We start from the raw sequence: 25,023 nt of genomic DNA on the forward strand, positions 1-25,023 counted from the left end.
ACAAGACATGGACTCCTGATGGAGTCAGAGCATCCACTCATACAACTACTAGGAAATATGCCACAACTGTTACACATAGCAAGAAAAAAAACTTAAAAACATTTTACCTGGAATAAGGAAAAAATGACTAAACTGTTGCTCCTAGTGCAGGGAGTGCAGGACTTGATGTGCCTAATCTGTGAAAACTACCAACACCTACAGAAATGACCATAGTATCAATGAGCTAAACATGAAAACTGCGCTGAATTAAACCCTTATAATGAAACTGTGTAGTTAAGCAATGAACAAAATCTACTTGTTTAATTACTTGTTAGCACAAATAGAAAATTAGCAAATCGCATTGCATCAAATCAGCTGATTTAGATTTGATGATTTGACAGACTACCTAGATTTTGAAAAGATGTCTTTCTAGATTTCAAACTGAGCATGAAATGCACTATGGGGTGACAAATTTCTTCCACAGGCTTTTTCCTTGCCCAACATTTTGCCCCTTTTATAGAGTAAAGTGTTTAATCAGCCTACCTGAGTGTTATTACGGTCTATGCTGACCCCTTCATAACCACAGAGTACCAATTTTCTAAGGCCTTTATTCACCAGGTTAATGTACATTATCTCCAGATTCAAAACATCTTAAAGGATTAACTTTAACATTACAATGTGCTCAATGGATTGAAAAGGTCTCCAAGGTCAACACCCAGTCACAAATCAACAAAGAACCTAATGAATGTGCTGGAGATTTATATTTTGTATTTCGAGCTGATAAATCTGCAAAAACTGTTTGATGTTATTATACAAATGGAAAAAAAGCTTTATAAAGCTTAATTTTGTCACTTTTTCCAAGTTAGGAAAGCAGACCCTGGGATACAAAAAAAATTTAAAAGACTGGACAAAAGTTAAGTTTGAATTTTTATTTATTTTTTGCTAAAAGTATTTTTATAATTTATTTTACTTTCCACGGGTCACCATGCAGAGAAGACAAAATTTTGTTTAGAATACTCAGGTTTGCATCTATAAAGTCCTTATTACAATTGCATTTAAAACTTGGTGCTCTTAACTTTGCATCAAACACATTGCGTTCAATACCCTAAGTTATTATTTAGCGATTGAAAAATATAGTTTTGGAGTTGTTTTTTTTTTTTATTTTGTTGCTATGCATACCAAAATAAATCAAAGTAATTGTGAGAACAAGTTATGATTTCCCTTCGTTTACATTTTCATATGTATATTTAACAGCCTTAATTACCATGTATCTTGTGTGTGTTCGTGTGTGTGTGTGTGTGTGTTGAAATGAGAAAAAAATCATTTTCAAAGTTCAAAACATTTTTATTTCCATGCTCGTAAGGCAAAAAAAATTCCAGGAACCCTGAAAAGAAATGCTAAATCAGGCAGACCTAAAGGGGTTAAACACAAACAAAATGTAAACAGCAGAGAGGGCAGTCTTATTTCCTTAAAGCAACACTTTTGATGGATCGGCTAACAGGCTACCTGAGGAAGACATCATTTAATCATTCACTGATATCCCTATAGATAAGGAGTTAATCATTAACAGCGCCTGCCTTTCCAAACCTTTCTCCATTCTCCATCAGATCCATGGCACATTCATTTTGACAACCCTTGTGTCAGTCTCTAAATTCAGCAGTGGTTGGGGACCCAGCGGAAGCGGTACCCCCCCTGATGAGTCCTTGAAGTAAACACATGCCCATGAGGAAACACCTGAGTCCGAATGGTGCAGTGTTCTCTGACGGGGGTTCTGAAAGATGAGATATCTTCTGCATCCTCCACGACATCAACATTCACAGTTCTGCCCTTAGGTGTGGACATCTGGAAGCTTGAGAATGCACCGTACATGGGTATTGTGTCTGACTCCTGCAGTGCTCCTGCAGTGCTGCTGAGCAGGACAGCATTACAGCGCGTGCTGATGTCCTTCAGCATGTCCTCCACTGAGTCAGAAGACTCTGTTTCATAACCTTCATCCAGGCGCTGCCTCTTGCAGGGACTCAGAGAGGTGTTCTCACCACACGGCAACGCCAGCTCTTCAGCATGAGAATCTCTGACTGTCATCAGTCTCTATTGGAAACAAAACGATCAGAAGAACTTTTATTTAATCTTCCTGAAAACGCAACATCAAAAAGTTACTTTCAACAATTAACTTTCTCTATCCATTTTGTGGTTGTGTTTTTATTGTGAGGTTAGCTGCCAAAACCCGAAGCAGCTCCTCCTCCTGCAGGTTATGCTACTGTGATTTGACATCGCTAAGTACTGCCCACTGCAACAGCGAAGCTCTGAAAGTGATCTAAAATGGTGAAATCAGACTTCTGATTGTTCATAGCCTCTCTTATCTTTGAGGAAAATAATCAGTAGAGTGGATTTTAAGTTAACCTCAACAATGCCAGCTGGTAGACAAGAAAGTGTAGATTTTGATCAGGATTACCTTCAGCTGTAACTTATGTTTTAGTCAAGTCAAAGTAGTGAAATCCTAAAATCTAAAAAGCCATTTTAACTTAGGAGGAGATACAGAACTTTAATAATTAAAGCCAATTTGAATATATATATATATATATCTTAAAAGACAAAGTACTGTGAGTAATCAGCCAATGAGAAATTGTTAGCATTCTTCAATAACACTTCACCTTTAGTTAGAGTCAGTCCAAAAAGTCCAACTTCTACTGTAGGAACCTTTTCATGTCATATTTCAGTCTGTGTTTATCTGAAATGATCCTGCATTATCTCTGCAGAAGAAGGAAACAGGCTTCCAAACCTCCCCTGGTAAATAAAAATGTTCCTGTGATAGAAACAAACCCTGAGTTGGTTTTTGACCTTGCTTTTTACTCACTTCAAGAACTGAGGCAAGGTGCTTTGCTCGACTCGCCAGTTGCTTGAGATCCAGGTTTCTTTCCTCAAGGGAGTCCAGTTCTTTCTGTCGCCTGTCAAGAGTCTCCTGGAGCTGCAGACAAATATTAAACAATATTATCAGCTACACCATCTCTTCATTCCATTGTGACATTACCAACACTTCTTTTTTTAAATTTGCATGATGCCATCTTTGATGGGCACCTGATTAATTGATCCTCAAAGCAAATGGGTTCAGAGCTGGCACTAGGACCTATAAGGAGGCCTTAGACCTGCAGGTGGGGGTTTGGGGGATTTCTTGTAAAACTGAAAAAAAGCTATCTTAAAATTTGTTGTTACCTATAAAGTTAGCTTGTTCATTAACTGATGTGTTTCTGCTTTTTCATTGAATTAAAAAGTTACACCTTACAAAGCATTCAATATAAATGGACAAGAAAGCCGTATAAAACCATTTTCAATTCTTTTTTTTTCCCCGAAGCAGTTTAAGGCTATGTAATTGTTAGGGGTTTAAATCACCAGCTTTATCTATATGATATCAGTTTGGATGACAATCTGATGTTTCCCGATGTCACAAGTTGTGATCTGATACGATTTCAATTCAGCTCAGTTTATAAGTCTTCAGGCTATATAATGAGCATCATATGCCCATCTTACATAATCCTTTTATTTACTAAATCCCGATAAAACTGATTAATAATCTGGTACATAAACCTCAAGATTTTTAGGTCATAGTCTCTTGGGTTTTGTTTTTTTATTTTCTTATTTTCAATATTTCCTTGTTTTCTCTAATTGTTGCTAATATAGTCCACTCCATTGTATCATAATTTCTTGTCCTCATCTGGTGTTCTCTCTTCTACATTATCAACAGATTTCTCTAATTGGCTTTTTATGATTTCTTTCCACACTTCCCTCTAGATTAAAAGCTCCTCTCTGGATTCTATACCCTGCTTGTTACTCTGTCATTTCTTCTTGTGCTTTGGTTGAAACTTTTAATTATATACCATGCTGTCCTGTTAAATCCACACACAGAATTTTATGAATCACTCCCAATTGAGCTTTCAAAAACTAAACAACCTCTTAAATACCTCGAGTGTGTCATAAATATTTTTAAAGTTGTCTCTTTGCACGAAAAAATGTTGCAGTCGAAAAACAATTGAGAGTGCACATAATACTCACGATGATTTTTTTCAGATGCATTAGCTATAGATTGTTTAAATATTCATTCAGTGGTGTGTTATACATTTCAGGGATGCATAACGCATCCATGAAAAAGGACATTATTAACAAAATCTACTTTGTCCTGTCTTAACTTAACTGGAGGTAAATTAAATTGTGCTGATATCAATTGAAATAGGAATTACCTGTTTGTTGATGGCCATGGAGTCCTCCAGTGCACTCCCATGGCACTCAGCAATACCCCTCCATGAAATTCCATTCTGAGTTGATTTTGTCAAGGAGTGAACCATGTGCTCTTCTGGAGAGAAATCTCTCTGAGGGGTTAGAGGAGGTATAACACATCCCTGAAACGGGATAAGTTCAGACAGGCAGCTTTCTCCCATTTCACTGGAATCTGAGAGAGCAGCCAGATCAATGACCCAGAGTTCTTAGGAGGAAGGATGATTACAGCAGAAGTTTTCCTACTGTCAGAACTTACCTGCAATGAAGTCCAGTGCATCTCTATAATGCTGCTCATCTGGATCAGACCCGTTCACCTGTGAGCAAATACAGCAAAGCTGTTAATTCAGAAAATGTGATTTGGAGAATCCATAAAGAATCTAAAACAGTTGTACCGGAAAATCCCTCCATGTCAAAGCAGAGCTCCAAAAGTGAAAGTCGGGGGTCATGTCAGTTGTGTAATGTTGTGCAGAATGTGAAAAATAAAACGTCAGGTGCAGGTACTAGTGCTTAGCCTGCCTGTCATGAGTAAACAGTGCCATTTGTGTAGGATTCCAACACGCATGTGTCAAACATTAACAGAGAGAGGGGGGAATGGACCAGCATCCCTAATACATCTGTTCTATCAGTATTTCATGATTTAAAAAGCCTAACCAAGAGTTGGCAAATATTAAAATCAGCTGAAAATCACTAGTTTTTATTTATGTTTTTTTTTTTTACCTGAAAGCTGAATGAGTTTCTCTCCTGCCTCCCTGCAGAGGCACAGTCCTCCAGATCTTCCCATTCGATTGTTGCAAGAGCTGGAAAAGTAACTACGGTGTGAAAAAGTCTGTAAATGTTATTTAAGGTTCTGCAACTATCAGAGATTACCTTGGTCAGCAATGCAGGGAAACTCAACATAAAGGTCTACAGGACTGCTGCTTCTTGGCACTGGGGTTTTATCCTGCAGGAATAACAGTTATTATAAAATATTTCATTTATTACTGCATTATTTGTAAAAAGAGCTTTGCTTACAGTTATTCTCCTCCCACGCTGTCCTAGTCTGTAAGGCCAAGCAGCACCATTTGTATTAGTTTCTTTCTGCGTCTCCATCATCAGCTCCATCCCTCAGAAACAGACAGGAACATGATTGAAATCTGTAGCTGATATAATCAACTTTCTCCCGGTTTGTCTCATCTCTGTGCCGCGGTTTTTCACTCCAGGCCCAATCAAATCCACTCATTCGGTCTCTAGGGAGTGTCGGCGTCCTCAGAGATGAAATTAGCGCTCAAGGTTTTTCTGTACAAAAATTGGGGAAAAGGTGCCGCGCAGAAGGGCGCCATCGTAGAGCCAGCAGGTGCGCACCGAGGCGCGTATTTTTTTCCGTCTGACATCCATCCCAAGCACCGCGAATGATAGTCTACCATACATGTATGACTTTTTAACATTTTATAATATCTTTATTGAATTCAGGTCATTCGTGTTTGCGTTTCGTGCAAAATTTTAATTCACTTGCGTAAAATATTTTTGATGGCCCTATTTCTAAAGCCCCTTTCGCCCTAAAAGCAAGTTGGAATAGGAAGAGAAAAAAAAAACGGCACTAGCAGACAGTTCAGTAAACATTCGTGATAAATGCCTCAATTAGTAAACAAACAGAGGGATGTCAATTGGTGCTTATGGTACTGAATACACCTGTGTGGCCGAGCTGCCACGCGTAATGGATTATCAGATAAAGTCGCGAAATTGCCTGCGCTGTGTTGGCACAGTTTGTCTCCAAATACTGCAGCTAACAAAAACCATGACGTGTCGACCTTCAGGCAACAAAAGCAGCAGGAATCACTACTTTTAGAAAAGTATTTATCCTCCGGTTAAAAGCAAGGCTTTTATTGCATGGCTCTTTAAATCTTGAGTGGTTTCTAACGTTTATATTGGGCTGGTCATGCGGAGTTAGTTCACAAGAGTGTCAGGGCTCTTTTTAAAACTTTTGTTAGTAGTTTCTTTTATTTATTTATTTTTATTATTATTATTTGACAATTAATTGTACACTTCCAGTAAACTAAAAACCTTGAAAACCAATTTAAGTTTTTTTTTTTGTTCTCTTCTTCATTGGGTTGGAAAGTACATCCACCACTTATATCCACTGGTCTTCAGGTGTAATATATTGTTTAAATGTTGAACAGACTTAATATGTTACAGGTTTGATTTTCTGCTTTATTTTAGCAAAGTATCATTGCAACCCATAGCAGGGAAGCCATCACCATGGCATAACTTCCTAACTTTGTGACAATTTACCTGGGAAATATTCATAACCCCATTATCTTTTTCAAATATCATAAACATTTGGGTATATTTTAATGAAATTAAACGTGATTATAACATAGAAGCAAAAACTACATGTGATTCTATATGTCTAAAAATATTTTGTTTCATTATAATTTCAGACTTAAAACTTTGTCCTTTTCTTTTTTGTTAACTGGCCTGAGATTTGTTAGACTGGATGGAAAGCATCTGTGAACAGCAAATTTTGTTTTATTTTATTTTTTATAGATCTGAACTATGATTAGGATAGTGGGTTTTAATTTGAAATTGCATTATTGTTGCTCTGGTCCTCCATCTCAAAGTCAAGTGTTATGCAGCATTTATCACTCTGTATAGCTTCTTCCAGCCCACATTAGCATTGGGCTCTTCACATCATATTTTTCTGCCACTTACATGTATTATAAGCCAAGTTCACGTTTGCTCCAAATATAGAGCCTAAGCAAAAAAGAGCATTTTGATACAGCAATCTATGCCTCTGTATAAACGCAGCTGGATTATAATACACTTCATTTTGGTTATTGTACATAATCACACATTTATATGTAGATGTTGCAAAATGCTGCTGCACATTGCTTAACTGAGTTTAAGCAGGTATGAGCACATTTTTGAAGTAATTTCTCTGGCTTCCTGTCTAGGATCCATTTGAAGATTCATTTTTTTATTTCAAGTCTTGAGATTTTTCTTATCTTAAAATGGCCATCCCTACTCAACATCTCTAAACTTTTACAGTTCTTCTTTCCACCTCTTCCTCTGAAGAAGCTGAGTATTCACTGATTTTTCAGTATAGAGAACTAGCCGTAACCTATATGAGGCTCAGCCTTCTCCATAGCTGGTCCTAAACTGTATAATGGTCTTATGTCTTACATAAGGCGGATCATTTTAGCATTTCTGTTCAAAAACTAATTTTATTTATACCTCTTTAAATAGTGGGATATGTTTTGTTCATGCATTTTATAGATTTTTCTCTTCTTTTGGTGTATTTATAATCTGCTTTAGTCTCATCTGATCAGAGCACCTTACTTAAACTTTTTGATGTATCCCTCACTTGTGAAAAAAAGATTGCATAGGACTTCTTATAGCTTTTCTCAACAAGTACTGTACTTTTGTTTTCTCACTCACATAAATGCTTGACTGTATGAGTACGGTTATCATGTCAACAGATTCTGCACCCTAATGTGTAGATCACTGTTCCTCCCCAACAAAGTAAAAGCAAAAAAAAGAAAAGGATTTTTCATATATTTTATTACATAAACAATAAATAAACATACAAATGTTTCAGATCCTTTATTTAAGATGCTACATAATGATTAACACAGACAAAATAATAGTTATACAAATAAATACAAATATAATATCAAGTACACCTTTAGCATTTAAAAACGTGACTGTTCATGAGGTATTTAGACAATTAATGTTTGAATAAATACAAATAATCTAAAACATTATTGCTAAAAATGTTTTTTTTTATTATTATTATTATCTAAAAGGTGACGTGTTACATCATTGGCATCACTTTTAGAGTTTCCTGATTCAGTGACACCAGTAGCTTTAGGTTTTCTTTACATTCCTGCACCAGGCTGTAGTCCTGACCTGCAGACTCTTCCACTCTCAAACACTCCCCAGGGGTAAAAACAGGGTTTTCACATGGCCGGATGCAAACTGACTGAGTACATAGATGTGTGAAACACTCCCATTGGTCTTCCTCCATCTCTACAGCTGCCTGCTCAGTAAAACGGTGTTCGGTTTTCAGTAATCGACATGCAAGTCTCAGGGCGCAGCAAGCAGTTAGAGATGGTGGGTATTTATTGAAAGCGTAGTCTGCTAGAGTTAACTCGCAGATTTTTTCTGCAAGTTCACTGCAATTTCTGATCTTTGCTATCTCTGAACCCACCTCTGAAAACGTATCAATGCTGTTGTTTTTAATCACATGCTGGGCATCTTCTACAAGGTTGCTGAAATAGTCAAGAAAAAAAGCCAAGGTGGGCACAGTAAGGCGAAAGTTAAGGCGGAGGAGGACAAGGCACTCAAGATTGCAGAACTGCTCCTTAGTGAATGCATCACAGCACAAGGACAGGAGATAGCTGACCGAAGGAGAGCGCACCTCCACCTACAGGGGGAAAATAGAGAGGGGGAAATCTGAATAAAGTCAGAGGGATCTGCCTCTGAAAAATATGGCTGAAGACAGACCTGTTTACAGGCTAACAGGAGTGCAGTGACACCCAGGAGTTGGAAGCAGTCTGTAGCCACTGGAGTGGATGCCAGGAATCTGTCCACGATGTTCACAGTCAGGCAGCAGCACTCAAAGGACAGACGGAAGTGTTTATGGACAGGGATGAGCCAGCTGACCAGCTTACAGCGTGCATCTGCAGTCAGCTGCAAGCAGAACAAACAACCATTAGCCATCAGACATAAATTGTACACTGAATTAAAAAAAATCTTTTTTTGCAATTTTTTAAAGATAAAAGTTTCTAGATTAAGCCTATTTTAATATCAGATAAAGTAGATCCACAATGCACTAAATTAAGATTTCATAAGGCGGAAAGTGGTCCTAATCAACATGGTTCTGTTTAGGAACAAAAAAAAACTAACAAATCTCCTAACAAATCTGCCTTCATAATAATGTGAATGACTGCGAATCATACAGGTTATAAAGAACCGCAACATTCCCAGACCATCTCACTTTAAAACCCTGTTTTAAAGTTACCTTTTTTCCTGCCCTAGATATTGTGTTAGGTTCAACCAGATATAACTGGGTGCATTAATTTTAATCAGAGAAGCTTCTCCATCCTTTTCTCTGTGGCTTCTGGGTTGTTACCCTGCAAAAGCCTTAAAAGTTTATAATCTTTTCAAGATTGATATATGATATTTTTGCCGTTTGGATATTTTCCTCATCTTGATGTTGTCACAGGTTCTATTTAAAGGATTCTATGGCTGACAATAATAAGATGTGGTGACATTACAGTGTAAAGCAAAAATACAATAATTGTGAAAGAGATTAAAAACTTTTTTCACAGCATTGCTACCTCTAACCGATTTTCAAAGAGTTGTTTCTTAATTATTATTTTTAGCTGCTTACATTTTTGCTGCTGTAACAAAACAAAACATGAAGCCAAGTTGTAGTGCTGTTGCATTTTATGGCAAGTGTGCAAAAAAAAAAAAAAAAAAAAAAAAAAACTAAATCAGAAATATTTTTTTCTTAATTTGCATTAATCTGGCTATATTTCTTGTAGCCTACTTGTGGTTGACGTGCCAGGCTTTGACAGGGATGAAACTGCAACTCTTTCTCCCTCTGGATCCTGAAACCGACATCTCCATACTGAAGGTACCAGTTGGACAGCTCTCCATCAGCTGACTCTGGCTCCTCTGACCCCAGGTGGGGCGCATTTTTGCGTGAACGGTGAGCGATGAGAGAGGAAACCAGATCGTCCTCGAATCCAGAGTCACCCATTTTGGTCAGAAATCTCTGTTTTCTGTGCCGACCGGTCTGCTGAGGCGGTGTGAGTCTTCTTTTAGAAAAAGATCCGTCCGTCCCAAATGAGACCATGCCTACACTTCCCGTTAGTCTTTGAGGGCTTTTTGCCTACAGAGTGGGTGAGCGAGGAAGAGTGCTGCCGCATGGTGACGTCACATTTCCCGGGATATTCCCCGCTCCTGCCACCGGCTTTCACCTCATTGCTATGGCAACCGGGGTCGCACCATCCCCTGCAGATAGACCCAGATGGTGATTTTGGCAGCTGTTGATGTCAGGCATATTTAAATGGACAAAACAGATAAAAAAAAAAAAAAAAAAAAAAAAAAAAAATCCATAATGAAGACACATATTTAACCACATGTGTTAAGTTGGTTATAGGTCTACTTATGTTATGAGAAATTATATTAATAATCTTTGTGACTATAGTAAGTGGTCTATATATTCAAACACTCGCATACATGTTTGTTCTGCTATATGTAGTGAGAACCATGTGTCCCATTGACCTCAACTGATTTTCAGTCATTACTATGCCCTAACCCTGAAACTAAACCTAATATGATGTTCTTTTGGATATATTGCCACAGTGTAATTGAATATTTTATCCTTTTACACAAGAACCATTTATTTCATTTTTTTTTACCTTGAACTTTTCTCGTAATTATGTTTCTTTCGTAATTAATTAATTTTATATGATTTTGACTTCAGTTTTCCTTAAACTTCTCTTTATCGTTTTCCTATTTTACTTCAGATTTACTTCAGATTTTCAATTAGATTATTTTAACCATTTTCTCTGGACATTCATTTGATTTCATGGCAATGCTGAAATAAATAAGGTTTTTATAGTTTGCTGCTCTAATTTATTTTACGAATGAATTCTAACAGATTAATATTTTTATTTCACCATTCATTTTGATATAGCGCACTGAGAACGCTTCTTAATTTATTTTTCTGTTCCTTGGGTTAATTCTTTAATTCAAAGAAAAAGTCAAAAATATTGATGACTGCCAAGAATTAGAATGTACAACAACTAAATATAAAATAAAAAAGTATTTTATTTATTTTTATGTTTTTAAGTATTTTCTTATTAAATTGATAATTTCATTCTTTGGAATTGTATTCTTTTGTACTCAAATAAAAAACAATACAAATATGTTGCCTGGAAGCTAGTAAGGAATTAAAATAAATAAAATCATACCATGAATCTACCTTTATAACGCTGAGCTCCTCTGAATAACTCCCCTGTAATCACACATAATTATGAGGAATTGGGGACAAACTACTAAACAAAAAATTATAGTCAGACTCATACAATTTGTGTAACTTTGCTTTCAACATTTATGACACCTCAGCTTGTTTTGATGAGCTCAGATGTGGGAAAACAGCTGATACCAGGCTGTTCTTTATGCCCAGTCTGTTCCCCTCCTTGGTTTTGATGTGTGCCAAAGCTGAAAGTGAACTCAAACATAGAAGAAAAACGTACTTTTTGGTTGAAAAAAGCTTCTTTTATTTTTTTAATTGGTTCCTCATAAAGCAGAGCAGATCCCAGCTCTATTCTATTTTATTTTATTTTCTGATTAATTAAATGTTCATGCATCCCTTGCAATACATTCGCCGACCACTAGGGGTGCCAGTAGCCCCTTTTGAGAATCACTGCTCTACGTCATCTTTCAAACTCAACAGTAGGACAACATCAACAACCCGATAAGTATGTATGGTCTTTACCTACTAAATACATTTTAACAAGAATGTGGACATTTATATCCGTCTTTTGACAAAGCACTTAATGGATCACGGCTGCAGCTGGGGGAAAAAACAAACAAACCGTAACGTTAGCATTTGGGCTAGCTGTGTAAGTGGCAAGCTAAATATTAGCAGCTAGCGTTAGCATTAGCTGTTAAGCTTCGGTGAACACTCTTTCTAAATGTGACGGAAACTGCTTTTATATGTTGGTTACATGGTTTGTAACACCATGGTGAGCTTTAACTCCAGGAATTGCGGACGCTTTTAACCTAAGCTAACAAAACCTTATAGTTGGTTGAAAATGACTCACAGTTAGCCAGGTAGGTCAAGCCATGTTGCCTAATAAATCTAACTGTAAATAGCTACCTAAAATGTATGGTTTGTTGGTAATATGTATTAGTCTTATGCTTTAATTTTGCGTTTGATTTGTTTTAATTAGATTTGTTTTTAATCATTTATTCTTTCCAATATCTCAAAGTAAAGCTTAGTTTGCAGAAATCAAACAGAGAAAGAGTAAAAATGCCAAATCTATGTTGTTTGCTTTAGAGGATATTTTGTTTTAAGTTATCTCTGGCTATTTGGGAGGATTCTTCTCCTACAACGGGACAGTATATAGTTTTTCTTTTGAAAGTTCGTACTGATTTGCCCTATTAAAAGTCGGTTAAAGACATCAGTTAAAGTCAGATGTATACGTAGCAAAACGCACAAAAAAAATCTCAAAATTACAAAAAATGCTGATGCAAAATGTTTGCAAGGCAGAAAATATCAAGCTCCATGGATACAGAACTGTTAGAATTTTAGTTTTTATTTAAATCCTGTTTATTCCTGATTGTTTTGGTTGCACAGCAAAACACAAAAAGATGTGAATTCTGGGTAACAGTTACATTTCGTCCTACAGTTAAAGCAAAATTGAGTCATGGAAAATTCAGGCAAACCCCATAGGACTAAGCACGGAACAAAGGAGAGGGGAGCTACGGCTGCAGGCAAGGGAGAAAGTTGGAAAATGCAAGACCAGGTTTGTGGACATAACTCCAGGTCAGAAGGAGGTCAGCAGGGAAAGAAGAACCAGGGTAGCCCCTACAAGGCAAGCCCCAAGAAGGAGGGACAAGGACCCCAGGGCCCCGTTGGATTAAGAGGTGGCCAAAGCCCCTCTCAGAGAGACAGCCTCCGGAGGTTCCCCTGCACAGTTAACAGTGATATCTGTCAAGAGGATGATTGGAGAGGGTATTCACAGCAGCAGCAGCACTGGAGGAGGAGAGGCCAGGGACAAAGTCCAAACGAGGATGAAACCTATTGTAGGAGTGAAAACACCAATATCATCGGCCATAGATCTGGTGAGGTATTTTTTGGAAAGTACTGAAATTATTTGTATGTGACATTTATTGTGTTGTCTCTACTAAAAAAAGAAATTAAGTACAAAATAAAATTGTTTAATGTGGTAAAAATCATGATGCAGTGACTTAAATACCGTAATGTATTCTGGACACCATATATGATATATACATAAATGACTAATTAATGATGTTAATTGTTTTCTATGAAGGAAAAAAACAGAGGAATAGAAACAAAAAAAGAGCTTTAGTTGAAGAGTACAAGGGCCTTGAAAGTGAGGAGTCCAGATTCTCAGGTCAGGAGGTCCAAAACATATGGCCAGCAGAGAGAAGACTGAAAAGAGAGGGTATTCACCCCGTAAGAAAGGTACTGATTGTCACAATGTTTGAACTGTTTATTGAAATACACTTAAGAACACTTCGTTAATTAATTTTGTTTTGTTTTAATTCAGAATTCCCATAGCAATCCTGCTGCGCATTACACCTGCAGTTTGTGTGAATGTCTTCTGGAGTCTATTCCTCGTGCTCTGAAACACATTGGGGAAAGACGTCACAAGAAGAGGGCTCGGGTAAGAAATCATTTCAAAGCACATATCTCCCTCTGCCCATGCCCAAAGGGAGGCGGCCAGAGAGCATCCAGAACAGATGCCCAAGCCAACTAAACTAACCACTCTTAATGTGGAGGAGCAGCTCCTCTTCTCTAGAGGTGTCCCAACCATTTAATTTCCAATGGAATACCAGTTTTACAGCTCTGAGAATTGTCTGATACCGATATTGTCCGATGCGACATTAGCATAAGTCATACCAGCTTTTACTACTTATTTTATACTGTAAAATGTTAGAATAGGCTTGATCAGGTGACATACTAAAACAGGGAACAAAAGTCAAATATAAAAGTCATGAAAACAACTGAGCCATGTAGAATTAACATGAGTTACAGAAACTTTTAACAGTTCGCTAAAATTTGATATCAGTTTTTTGGCTAATATCGGCCTGATATTTGATATCACTAAAGGATTGGGGATATACCAACTGTCCTCCCCGATGACTAAGCTCCTAGCTGGAGTCCCCAGCTACCCTACAGAGAAGGCTCTTTTCAGATGCCCCAATATTGTATAACAAGTAACAGCCCTGCATAATTTTTGTTCTTGTTTATTTTGATAATAGTTTGAACACTGCCCAATAAAATATAATGATATTTGGTTTCCTAGTATGACAAAGTGTAAGGAAGTCCTAGGCATTTTATGCTTTATATAAAGTAGTTGGAACCTTCTTTTCTCTTCTTTTTTTACAAGGAGAAACAGGAGCAGCAGATGCTAACTCAGATCACGCCTCCAGGTCCAGAGCACATCAGTGCAGTGACTGAAGCTCTAAAGGCTGTTGTCCAGGAGCATGGGATGAAAGACCAGGATGTTTTGATAAGAGAGGAGGTTGTCCTCACCATGCAAGGACTTCTGCTATCTGTCCTGCCAGGTGAATCTTCTGAGGATAAAGCTGACTTTTGTTTCTGTAATCAGTACCTTAATTACTTTTAGGTCATGGGTTGTCTGCTACTTTATACAAACTACCTTAATCAATTGACATATGTTCTCCCCATGTAGAAATAAAGCTCAGGCTGTATGGCTCATCTTGCACAAAGTTTGGATTTAAGGATTCTGATGTCAACATTGACGTTCAGTACCCCCCTCATGTAAGTAGCACTATGTGGGATTGACAGTTTAAATACCTTATTATCTCTGATGTTTTCATTAAAAAGTATGGATAGAGTCTTGTCTGTAGTAGCATGTACTAGATTTGTTATTTCCATCCATATTAAAATTCTATGCTCACTTCTTGGGTTGTAGCTCTAGCCTAATCGGCCGGTACAGCTTATTTTGCTCTCAATCAAACCAATGCTCAAAAAATATGCTGATTGGGGCTGATTCTGTAAGCTTTCTCTTCCCCCATTAATATGATAAACATGACAAAATGATGGCAAATATTTCACAATTGTTATTTTGAATAAGAAAAAATATTAACAAAACATTAACAATGAATTTGAAGTGAAGGGAGCAGTAATGCCTGCGCTTTACGTGATCTCAAGGCATGGCTGCTGATGCACTAATCAGCAAACACATGCATGTATTGGCAGATGTCAGAACAAGAAAGAAAAACGCTAATATTGGTCCAAAATATTGCCCAGCCGATGTATCAGTTTTATGTTGGATTTATGTTATGTGTTTTAAAATCTGGATTTCTTCCCAGATGCGTCAGCCAGATGTCTTGATGAAGGTAAAGGAGATCCTAAGTGTGAGCTGTAAGTCACACACTATTGTTCTTCCAACCAACTATGTTTTCATTAAAAAAAAATCCACTATAATCATAAAAACTCTCTGACTGATACTCTGCAGAACATTTTTAAATGTCTAATATGTTTGGTTGTTTTTTCAGATCTTTTTCTTGACGTGGAAGCTGACTTTCATACCATAGTGCCTGTGGTCATCTGTAAAGAAAGAAAGAGGTCAGTACATATAATGGGATCAGGTGAGGTGTAAATAACTTAATCCAGTGGTTCTTAAGCATTTGTTTCTGAAGCTCTGCTTGGTTTGCTTTAAAGTTTTCACTCCTCACTGGCCTTTTTAAACAGTTGAACATAGAAAAGTAATCTGCAGTAAACTACATATTGAAATAAGATAAACTACAGTTTTATTTAAATCTCTTTGGTGTGTGGGATAATTTTCCCTGGTGAAGCCCTGCCCGAACTATATTGACTTTTATTTTTTTAATTTTTTTATTTTTCATATATAAAATCAAAAACAGTAATTTTTTACTGTGTCATTTCTGGGTATCGTGTAGAAATTTGAGTGAAACAAAGCAGCTGATTATGGAATAGGGCTTTAAGGTTAAGGAAATGTGGTATTACTAAAACAAAATATTAATGGGTGCAATTTAAGCTCATGCAGCTTTTTACTCCTCTTAGGTTTGAATGTTTTTGCTGATCCTATACATATATTGTTGACACTTGATACTTTAGGTTTCCCTTTATACAAAAGTTGTGAGTTTCTTCTGGGGAAAAAAAACTATGATTTATCTCAACAGTGGTTTAATCTGCAAAGTGAGTGCTGGGAATGAAAATGCTTTTCAGACATCCTCTTACCTGTCTGCCCTTGGAAAGATGAACCATCTCCTCCTCCCTCTGGTTTTGGGCCTCAGACGCTGGGCACAGGTAAGTCTTCAGTTAATCCTGGATCAGCCAGGCAGGATGTAAATTTGAAGCAGCATTCAGACCTTTATTATTATAATAAAGTTTCTCTCTTTTGTCTAGCTCTGTGAAATTGACCGTCCAGAGGAAGGGGGGTTGCCTCCACATGTGTTTGCCCTCATGGTCATCTTCTACTTACAGAAGCGTAGAGAGCCTCTCTTGCCTACGTATCTGAACCAGGGGGTGAGTTTTAAACACATTTCCTGTGGGAGATTCATCCAACCTGAGTCCAAGGTTTACCTCTTACATTTTGCTCTTTGTTAAAACTAAGTTTGGTATCTCCTTGTCTGTAGGTGAAAGTTTTTTCACTTAGTCGGTTGTCCGACTTCAATCTCACACATACTGACGAAGAGTACATGCACTGGACCTTCTGCCCTCCCTCCAGAGAATCCTCTCAGCCTGCAGAGAGCGCCACTATAAAAGGAAAGGTAATAAAAAAAGATTTTAATCAGAGCAATTAGTTAACTTTAAAATAGTTTTTATGATTACTTTTTTTTAATTAAAATTTATTTTTTTCTGAAAAACTGTCCAATTCTGATAAGTCCCGAATCCATCGAAACAAAATCAGTTAAATCTAATCAAAACATTAAAAAAAAAATAATAAAGTCACTTAAATTTTATTTGTGAGAAATTGAAGTTTTGCAACCATCCTGAGAAAACCAGAGTTATTACTTTTTCTTGTCTAATTGGGCTGTGCCTTCAGGTGCCGCTGGTGTTTCAGAGCACCCGTCCAGCGGTGGAAGTTGGACTCCTCTGGATAGAAATGCTTCGCTTCTACTCGCTGGAGTTTATCATGGCTGACAACGTGATCAGTGTTAGAACCGCCGCTGTCCTTTCTCGAGAGATGAAAGACTGGCCAAAGAAGCGCTTCGCTATCGAGGGTCAGAAGCTCTTTAAAGTTTTTAACCCTGTTCACTGTCTTACCAAAGTCTTCAGTGTGTGTAATTGTTGATTTTATGTGATATATCTGCAATAGATGGGAAGTGGGATGTAAAGGATACTTTACTTCATTAGAATTTTGTATTATTATGGATTTCCTTCCACTTACAGTAACTTTGTTTGATTATGCTTGAATACAACACTTCATGTACATCCATCTTCTTAGAGAAGAGATCATTTATATATTCAGATAGAAAGAATTGAAAAATGATGTGCAAAACTAAAGGCATGTTTTCAGATAGAAGATGGTGTTACGCAATACACCATCTCTCTGTTTTGTTCTCTAGTCCACACATTCATATCTGTCCTTGTGAGTAGCTGCCACTCACTGTTTAGCCCCTCTCTGCTCATAAATCCAGCAGACAGTAATTTGCCAAAATGAATTATCTTGTTAACACGATCATAAAGCTATGAATTGCCTAGAATTTAAATAGATTTTTTCCACTATAAGGTGATGCTGTGTATTTCCCCTTTGTATGTATGCATATATGAGGCAACAGCTGTTTTTTTTGTCTATAGACAGTGCTCAACAGGCCACCTAGTGGTAAAATCATACCTGTTCATCTTTCGAGCTGTAAATTTTCAAAGTTTCAGTGAAGGTCAGAAGTCCTTACCAGGATCATGGTATAGCCTACTGACCCAGACTAATGCAGGCTCAAGGAAACCTTTGCAGGTATATCAGCTTTTTAGGAGGTTTCATTACTTTTTAAATGACTAATTCCAAAAAAGGTAAAAAAAAAAAAAAAAAGCAATCTGTTGGACTTAGTTTCCAAGTTTGAAAACTTTTTAAATAATATTCAGGTGTACAAAACTCTTATTTTACATTATTTTTCATAATTTGTTGGGGATATTCGGTAAAAGTAGAAGAAATAAAGACTTGAGGTATCTTTACTCTGTTTGACGATCTATAAAATGTTAAACTAATATTCTAAAGCTTTTGAAATCTATCATTACCTTTGCGAATTGTTCATTTGGGATGTGTTGCCATAGTGGTTAGTGTAGTGTGCTTCTGCTCTGAAAAGTTTGCAAGTACCCGGTTTGCCTCTTACATTTTGCTCTTTGTTGAAACTAAGTTTGGTATTTCCTTGTCTATTTGCATCTATGTTAACAGCTACTCTGTTTACTTTTTTCAAACGTTCAAAATGAACATTTTGGCCGAGGGTTTATCACTGTAATGTAGTTAAATCCTGCAAAATGGTTCTGTTTTTCAGACCCGTTTGCTGTTAAAAGAAACGTGGCCCGGACTGTGAACAGCCAGCAAATGTTTGACTACATCCTTCATTGCCTCAAGACCACGTATAAATACTTTGCTCTTCCGCTCAATAAGTCTGCTGCTAACCACAGAGCAGGGGAAGCCAAGCCTGGCCATGTCTTGGGAGCCGGCACTGAGGCTTTAAGCGGCCTCTCTGGGTTCAGTCAGCTCTCCCTTCAGTCCCAGCATGCCATTCAAACTCAAGCTGCACAAGATGGCCCTGATGACTCTGACTGCATCATTGAAGAAGAGGAGGAATGCAGTGACTCTGATGAAGAGAGAAGGAAGGAAAAGGAAGACCTTAGCAAAATGCATTTGTCAGAAGACGAGGAGGATGAGGATCTAGATGTTGATCTTCAGGGGCGTGATCGACAGCACCTGGACAGCTTTACAACAGAGGAGGAAGACATTTTCCCAATCGATGATATCTCAGGTGAAGAACTGCTGTCTGATGAGGAACCCCCAGATTTGGACACACCGGGTTCTCCAGACGAGGACCATGAACTGGTTCATGTCAGGCGTTCAGCCTCACCTTCACAGAGCACGACTGAAAATGAAAGCACAGACAATAAAACCCAACAGCAGAGCCGAAGGGCTTATAAATTCACCAAGCAAGCTTTTACCAAAGGAAAAGTAAGTTTGATCACATTTTATACTTTTAGCATCTATAAGGTAAAATCTTCATCATCTGACTTTTACTAATAATAATACTTGTCTAGTCACATATGGTGGTGTGTAGCTTGTGCAAACGAGATGGACATCGGAAGAAAGACTGTCCAGAGGATTTCACAAAGATGGAGCTGGATCCCCTTCCCCTGTTAACACCAGACTTTCTTCATGTCCTTAACAGAGTCTGTGAACAATGTTACAGTGAGTGCTACCTTATAGTTGTTAGGAAACATATCACATTGTTGAGCTTTACTCTATGGGCCTAACTCAGAACCTGTGATGTTGAGAGGTTAAAATGCATAAGAAAAGGAGAAAGTAAAAACAAAGGTGCTTGTATATTACTTTGTTTCAATACCAAAAAACTATGACATGAGATTAGAGATATTTACAGAGTTTTAAAAAAGATTTCCTCCCGAGACACTTGAAGTGGCAAGAACAAACCTGTTTTTTTTTTATTTAGGAGATTTTGTCCCAGATGACCAGGAGACTGGTGTAAGAGAGCTCATCCTTCAAGACCTGCAGAGCTTTGTGAGACGACAGTTTCCTGGTAAAGTGATCTTTTTCCTCATCCTTTTTTAAGTCACTTTACTTTTTCTATTATTTTTTTTTTTTACTGAAACTATAAATTGTATTTTTATACCCCCTCAACTTTCAAGATGGTTATGAAACAATCCAAAGGTCCACACATGCTTGCACGAATACGTGTCCACAAACAAAAGTGCATGCAGGGCAAAATTTGTTTGTCTCTAAAAACAATCATTAAACGGACTAGTTTTTTCTGCGACCTATAGCACTTCAAAGCCCATCACCTGCTTTTAGCTTGAAGTAGGGCTGGGCGATAAACCGGATTGTTACCGCTACCGTCATTCACTATGATAAACAGTGACAATTTTCCCATGTTGGTAAAAGAAATAAACTACTTAATTCTGCCGTTTTCCCTGTGTGCAAGGGTGACTGGTATTTACTTCCCCTTTAAGACACTGCAGCATGTATATAATCACATGACTCCACCTATCTAGTCAGATGCGTAGACAAAGAGAATGGCGGATGAGCCCAATGAAGACACATCTAACACAGCTGAAAACAAAATTACTTCAGTTAATCCTGTAGAGCTGAGCGAGGGCAGAGATGAAACTGAGCAAGCAGAGAAGTTCAGAGCGTATTGTCAGATTAGAGTGTGCTGCAGACCATTTTTGAGCGAGGGTGTGAGAGTTTAAGCGATGCACATTGTTGTCACTGCATGCTCAGTTTGGTGCCACCAAAATTACACCATAGATGTTGAGCAAAAGAACCTGCAATGCAAATTTTGCCTGAAAACTGTCTGGACTACCCAAAGTAACACATCCATCCTCCACCACCTACAGCACAGCCACGCTGTTGAGTTCAACCAAGCGCAAAAGGCTCCGTTAACTTTGTGCAAAAATGTTTGCAGAAGAGGTAACATTTTTCTCATGGGCAATGAGATATTGTTGAATGATTAAACCCGAATGGGTACAAGACTTTAATATTTAATGAAAAGTAATATGTTATGTGATTAATTCAATAAATAAATTATAAATAGATCAATTGCATTTCCTGCACATGCTCTTATTTCTGATAGAGGAGATGGAGCACTTGTCATGCATTTATTGTTATCAAGGTAAAAAATGCCCAATTGACCGTGTTATTGATTTGAGGTCATATCGCCCAGCCCTAGCTTGAAGCATGCACTCAGAGATGACATAAAAAAAATAGAATATTGCAAAACTTGCATTGAATTCGCTCTTTTTGACAAAATTATTTTTCAGTTGTACTTACAGCACTAATAAGCAGAACAGAAAGATTTCTACATTTATGTTTCTGTGCTCCGAACTTCCCCATGTCATTTCTGCCCAGTGGGAGCCAGGTTGTAACAAGCATGGCTTTGTTTTCAAGTTAAAGGTCAAATTACAATAATAAAGGAAACTGCACTAAGTAAATGTAACTGCAGCTAATCAAAATAACAAAGTGGTGACTTACGGAAAGGCAGGTGTTGTTTTGTTGATGATTTGAGCTCATATAGCAGCCAGAAAATATGGAGTTGACAATCAAGTCCCCTCTAGTGTGTGAGCTCGGTCCAAACTTAATAATCCCAAACACTGCATGATAGCCTCCACAAGTCATCTGACAAAGAAAATAATCTCTAATACAATGGTAAAGATCTGCAGGCTATTAAATGACGGTGGTACTTAGTTTTTCAGATTGTAGCTGTATGTTTGTTGAAATTACATTTTCTCTTTGGTCTGTTTCTGCTACACAGGGGCTCGGCTGCAACTGTTTGGCTCATCCAAAAATGGCTTTGGATTCAGGCGGAGTGATCTTGACATCTGCATGGTTCTGGAGGAAAAGGAAACCATAGATGTGAGGGATTTATTTGTTAGTCAGATACACTCTTGTTATGATTTTGTATTTGTCCGTTTGTTTACATTTTTATTTTCAAACATTTAAAATGTTTATTACGTTGTTTTTAAATTGGGATTTCTTTTTTATTTTGTAGAAAAAAAAATATTGCAATGTTTTTTGTGATATATGTTCTGGCAATTAATTTTGTTTCTATATTATTTCTAACAGGAGTTTGATTGCATTATTATTATTAAAGGCCTCGCAAGACAGCTGAAGAAACACCAAGGTATGGCAGAGTTTAAGTGAGAAATTGGTCATTGCATTACTTGTTTAGCCTTCTAACTCAGATTTTAATCCAATATAACTTCTTAGTAATTACTGACAAGTTAACCTTTTTTTTTCAAACAGATTAAATAAAAGGTCATATGAACATAAAATTAGATAATATATACACCAAGCACCCATCTTTATAGTCTGGATGCTCCTTTTTTAAGCCTAAGTAGAAATCCTGTATCGGGTGGGGTGAGCAAAAAATCAGATAATAGAGCCTGACTGTCCTGCAATGCGTTTTTAATAAAGGGAAAGCTGAGTGTGTCAAAACCAACCCTATATCTGCATTAACTCCGAGTCAACATGAGTGCTCCCCAGAAATGTCATAAGTTAAAAATTTAAACACATCAAAATGCTGTTTCCTGTTAAATGCACTGTTTTGGTAACCTGATCCCGCAGCTGGATTTGCTCCGCATATCCATCTGGAAACCTTCCGTTGAAGTAATTTTGGGAAGGGGCGAAAATACTGGTTAGCTGATTGGCCTATGTTGGTGATAGACGGGCCAAATAAACCAATCAGATCAACGAAGCATATGACGTACTAACAGAGCAACGACGAAAACACAACCACAAGCCAGGCACAAGCCAATTGATAGATCAAACTCTTGCCGAAACCAGTCGGGAGAAGAGCAAAAACATCTTTTCCTCTGAGAAAAGCCTCCAGAGCAGTGTTTTGCTCTTCTTTCAGTGAAGAAATACTCTGTAATTCCGATAAAACTTGCTCGATAGCCACGCTAACGCTAGTTTCGTCGGCTGAAGCCGCCATGTTCTTTAGACTGAACTGTCACGCTTCTCGTTGCGTCACACCTCAACCCGCCTCAAAGCCAATGCTGATTGGACCTTCGTTTGGTGAACGGCTCGAAATTTTCTTTAACAGAGAGTCTCCAGACTGATCTGCGAGTGAAACCTTGAAAGCTCGTGAGATCAGGATGGTCTCACGAGGCTACTGTTTTGGAGACCTGAATTTAATCGGATTTTGTATATTGTGTTGGATTCTTGTAGCTCTGGCAGAAAATAAACCTATTACCCCTAAGTTCAGTGAACAACAATGTTCAAATGTATCCTGAGTGCTATTTGACACCCTTACCTATTGAAATCAAATATTTGTTGGTTTTGCTTCACATTGGATCTTGGACTTCTTTTTCTTTTTACATTTCTCCTGGGAGTTGCTGACTCTCTGAGTCTCATTACTTCCTTGTTTACCCATTACACCTGCACCATATCATACCTCTGCTAACCTGGTGTTGCTACTGTATGCTATATGTACACAGAAGGGCTTTAGGTACTAAATTTAGTTATAATAATTTTATTTATTAAATTAACCAAAACAAAGATTAAAACACTAAACTATTTCTGGTGTATACATTTGAAAAAGAAATATAATGAAAGTATGGCCCTTTATAAAAACAAATTCCCATTGGTGGTTTAGGCTAAAGCAGTTTCTAATTGGTAGCCTTTTTTTTTTCTTGCCAGGCCTTAAGAACATCCTCCCCATCACCACAGCTAAAGTACCCATTGTTAAGTTTTACCATATTCACACTGGGTTGGAGGGAGATATCAGCCTCTACAATACACTGGTAGGAATTTACCTGTCTCTAGCTATGCTATTAGTTAGCATTGACAAGCTATTAATAGCAATTTTTTATTGTGTTTTTCTTCAGGCTCTTTATAACACACGCCTGCTCGCATCATATGCAGCCATAGACAGAAGAGTGAAGATCCTTTGTTATGTTATGAAGGTTTTTGCAAAGGTAAACAAAACATAACTAGTGGGCTAAGGAATATTTGTTGTTTGTTCACTACCTCATTTTGAAGTTTTCTGCCTCCGTCCCCTTTATTTCAGATCTGCGATATTGGAGATGCGTCGCGTGGAAGCCTCTCATCCTACGCCTATACTCTCATGGTGCTTTTCTTCCTTCAGCAGAGAAACCCACCTGTCATCCCAGTGCTCCAAGAGGTACGAACAATAACATGCTCTAAAATTAACTTTTCTGCTCTTTATGTGGTATTTGGAAAGAGATTTTTTTTTAAAGTAAATTCAAAGCTCTTTAGCTGGATTACCAAGTGTACATATCTTTGCAGATTTATGATGGAAAAACAAAGCCAGAAGTGCTCGTTGATGGTTGGAATGTGTTTTTCTATGAGGATTTAAAATCGCTGGTGAGTATGCTGTGTAAAGTGCTTCACAACAGTGTTCACTTCAGATTCATATAAAAAGTACTTTATTGATCCAAAAGTTAAGTTAAGTGTTTAGTTAGCCATGTTTTATTGTGTTCGATTTTACCGTTTTATGAATGAAGGGGAAATGTTGCGTGTAGACTGTCATTATGGTAGAAAGAGCGCGCCAGCAATGCTGCGCACAGAAACAGCTGTTAACGTATAGATGAGGAGCAGAATGCACCAGTTTTAAAACAAACGAGGACATTTATTATCACAGCCGGCTGGACGCAGTTACACCGTTTCCCTGAAATCCCACATCCTCTGTTACCGCTCCAGACTACCTGCAAAAGTCTACAGCCTTCGCTGTTCCTCCCGTCTTGCTGCGCTCCGACTTCCTCGGAGCTCAAGGAGAGCATGTGCTATATTATTATTAAATTCATAGGAGCAAAACATGCAGAAATTAATGCTTAATTTAATGACATATTAAAAAATCCCCATCAGCATCCTGCATATGTGCAGTTTCTGCCCAAATATTTTCTTTTTCTTTGTGGAGTCTTGTAACAGGGTTAAAAAGGATCATACAATGTTTACATTTACATATTATCACAATAACAACAGCTTATTTGAAACAAAAAGCACAGCTGTGTACACATTAATAGAAAATAGGTTTAGGATTGTAAAAAATATATTCCTGTTAGGTTTTGCTATAACTTTATTGAAGGACAGATTATTTTTATAATGGCCCTGATAGCTTATTTTTTAATCATCCATATATGTAATGACAAACCATGTATTTTTGGTGTGGCTGCTTTAAGCTGCTCATAGGAATGATCCAAATTTATAGATGTGTTTTAATGGTTGTAATTTAATCTGAATATAAAAATCTAACATAACTTTTGAAATAGTGACACAGATTTTATGCAGGCTGCTGGATGCTACCCAATGCACTGCAGCTGTCCAGGATACAGTATAAACAACTGGAGGC

At 37.5% G+C, this 25,023-nt stretch overlaps 3 protein-coding genes across 5 annotated transcripts in view; 1 reads left to right on the plus strand and 2 right to left on the minus strand.

The window, feature by feature from the left end:
* Positions 1 to 1,335: 1,335 nt before the first annotated feature.
* mcidas (multiciliate differentiation and DNA synthesis associated cell cycle protein) lies at positions 1,336 to 5,370 on the minus strand. The gene is made up of 7 exons (XM_015375556.1): positions 5,260 to 5,370; positions 5,116 to 5,188; positions 4,966 to 5,045; positions 4,505 to 4,562; positions 4,212 to 4,420; positions 2,834 to 2,944; positions 1,336 to 2,067 (listed from the first exon to the last, which is right to left on the minus strand). Exons 1-7 carry the CDS (start codon positions 5,347 to 5,349, stop codon positions 1,633 to 1,635), a joined length of 1,056 nt encoding a protein of 351 aa, XP_015231042.1. The 5' UTR covers positions 5,350 to 5,370; the 3' UTR covers positions 1,336 to 1,632.
* Positions 5,371 to 7,909: 2,539 nt separating this feature from the next.
* ccno (cyclin O) lies at positions 7,910 to 10,125 on the minus strand. Its single transcript, XM_015375562.1, has 3 exons — positions 9,779 to 10,125; positions 8,731 to 8,916; positions 7,910 to 8,650 (listed from the first exon to the last, which is right to left on the minus strand). Exons 1-3 carry the CDS (start codon positions 10,085 to 10,087, stop codon positions 8,039 to 8,041), a joined length of 1,107 nt encoding a protein of 368 aa, XP_015231048.1. The 5' UTR covers positions 10,088 to 10,125; the 3' UTR covers positions 7,910 to 8,038.
* A 1,519-nt stretch (positions 10,126 to 11,644) lies between these two features.
* The window catches only part of LOC107085310 (terminal uridylyltransferase 7-like), a 21,430-nt gene continuing 8,051 nt past the window's right edge, over positions 11,645 to 25,023 (plus strand). For all 3 annotated transcript variants that reach the window (XM_015375566.1, XM_015375567.1, XM_015375568.1), the window contains exons 1-21: positions 11,645 to 11,720; positions 12,654 to 13,089; positions 13,299 to 13,453; positions 13,539 to 13,655; positions 14,382 to 14,559; positions 14,688 to 14,776; positions 15,331 to 15,382; positions 15,517 to 15,586; positions 16,165 to 16,291; positions 16,391 to 16,510; positions 16,621 to 16,755; positions 17,031 to 17,208; positions 18,478 to 19,151; positions 19,238 to 19,388; positions 19,648 to 19,734; positions 21,466 to 21,566; positions 21,777 to 21,834; positions 23,352 to 23,455; positions 23,540 to 23,629; positions 23,722 to 23,835; positions 23,961 to 24,038. In XM_015375566.1, the coding sequence (XP_015231052.1) occupies positions 12,672 to 13,089; positions 13,299 to 13,453; positions 13,539 to 13,655; positions 14,382 to 14,559; positions 14,688 to 14,776; positions 15,331 to 15,382; positions 15,517 to 15,586; positions 16,165 to 16,291; positions 16,391 to 16,510; positions 16,621 to 16,755; positions 17,031 to 17,208; positions 18,478 to 19,151; positions 19,238 to 19,388; positions 19,648 to 19,734; positions 21,466 to 21,566; positions 21,777 to 21,834; positions 23,352 to 23,455; positions 23,540 to 23,629; positions 23,722 to 23,835; positions 23,961 to 24,038 (3,096 nt within the window). In that variant the 5' untranslated portion in view covers positions 11,645 to 11,720; positions 12,654 to 12,671. The remainder of the gene's footprint in view (positions 11,721 to 12,653; positions 13,090 to 13,298; positions 13,454 to 13,538; positions 13,656 to 14,381; positions 14,560 to 14,687; positions 14,777 to 15,330; positions 15,383 to 15,516; positions 15,587 to 16,164; positions 16,292 to 16,390; positions 16,511 to 16,620; positions 16,756 to 17,030; positions 17,209 to 18,477; positions 19,152 to 19,237; positions 19,389 to 19,647; positions 19,735 to 21,465; positions 21,567 to 21,776; positions 21,835 to 23,351; positions 23,456 to 23,539; positions 23,630 to 23,721; positions 23,836 to 23,960; positions 24,039 to 25,023) is intronic.

This window comes from Cyprinodon variegatus, unplaced genomic scaffold (genome assembly GCF_000732505.1).
Source record: "Cyprinodon variegatus isolate N-32 unplaced genomic scaffold, C_variegatus-1.0 Scaffold121, whole genome shotgun sequence".
Classification (NCBI taxonomy): Eukaryota; Metazoa; Chordata; class Actinopteri; order Cyprinodontiformes; family Cyprinodontidae; genus Cyprinodon; species Cyprinodon variegatus.

Excerpts from the sequence above, each read along its gene's own strand:
- mcidas (XM_015375556.1), bottom strand. The coding sequence starts at position 5,349 with ATGGAGCTGATGATGGAGACGCAGAAAGAAACTAATACAAATGGTGCT. Across the intron at positions 4,563-4,965 it reads GAAACTCATTCAGCTTTCAG|GTGAACGGGTCTGATCCAGA; the intron begins GTAAAAAAAAAA and ends ATTTGCTCACAG. Across the intron at positions 4,421-4,504 it reads TGCACTGGACTTCATTGCAG|ATTCCAGTGAAATGGGAGAA; the intron begins GTAAGTTCTGAC and ends CTGCTCTCTCAG.
- ccno (XM_015375562.1), bottom strand. The coding sequence starts at position 10,087 with ATGGTCTCATTTGGGACGGACGGATCTTTTTCTAAAAGAAGACTCACA. Across the intron at positions 8,917-9,778 it reads GCCTGGCACGTCAACCACAA|CTGACTGCAGATGCACGCTG; the intron begins GTAGGCTACAAG and ends TTCTGCTTGCAG. Across the intron at positions 8,651-8,730 it reads TCCTGTTAGCCTGTAAACAG|GTGGAGGTGCGCTCTCCTTC; the intron begins GTCTGTCTTCAG and ends TTCCCCCTGTAG.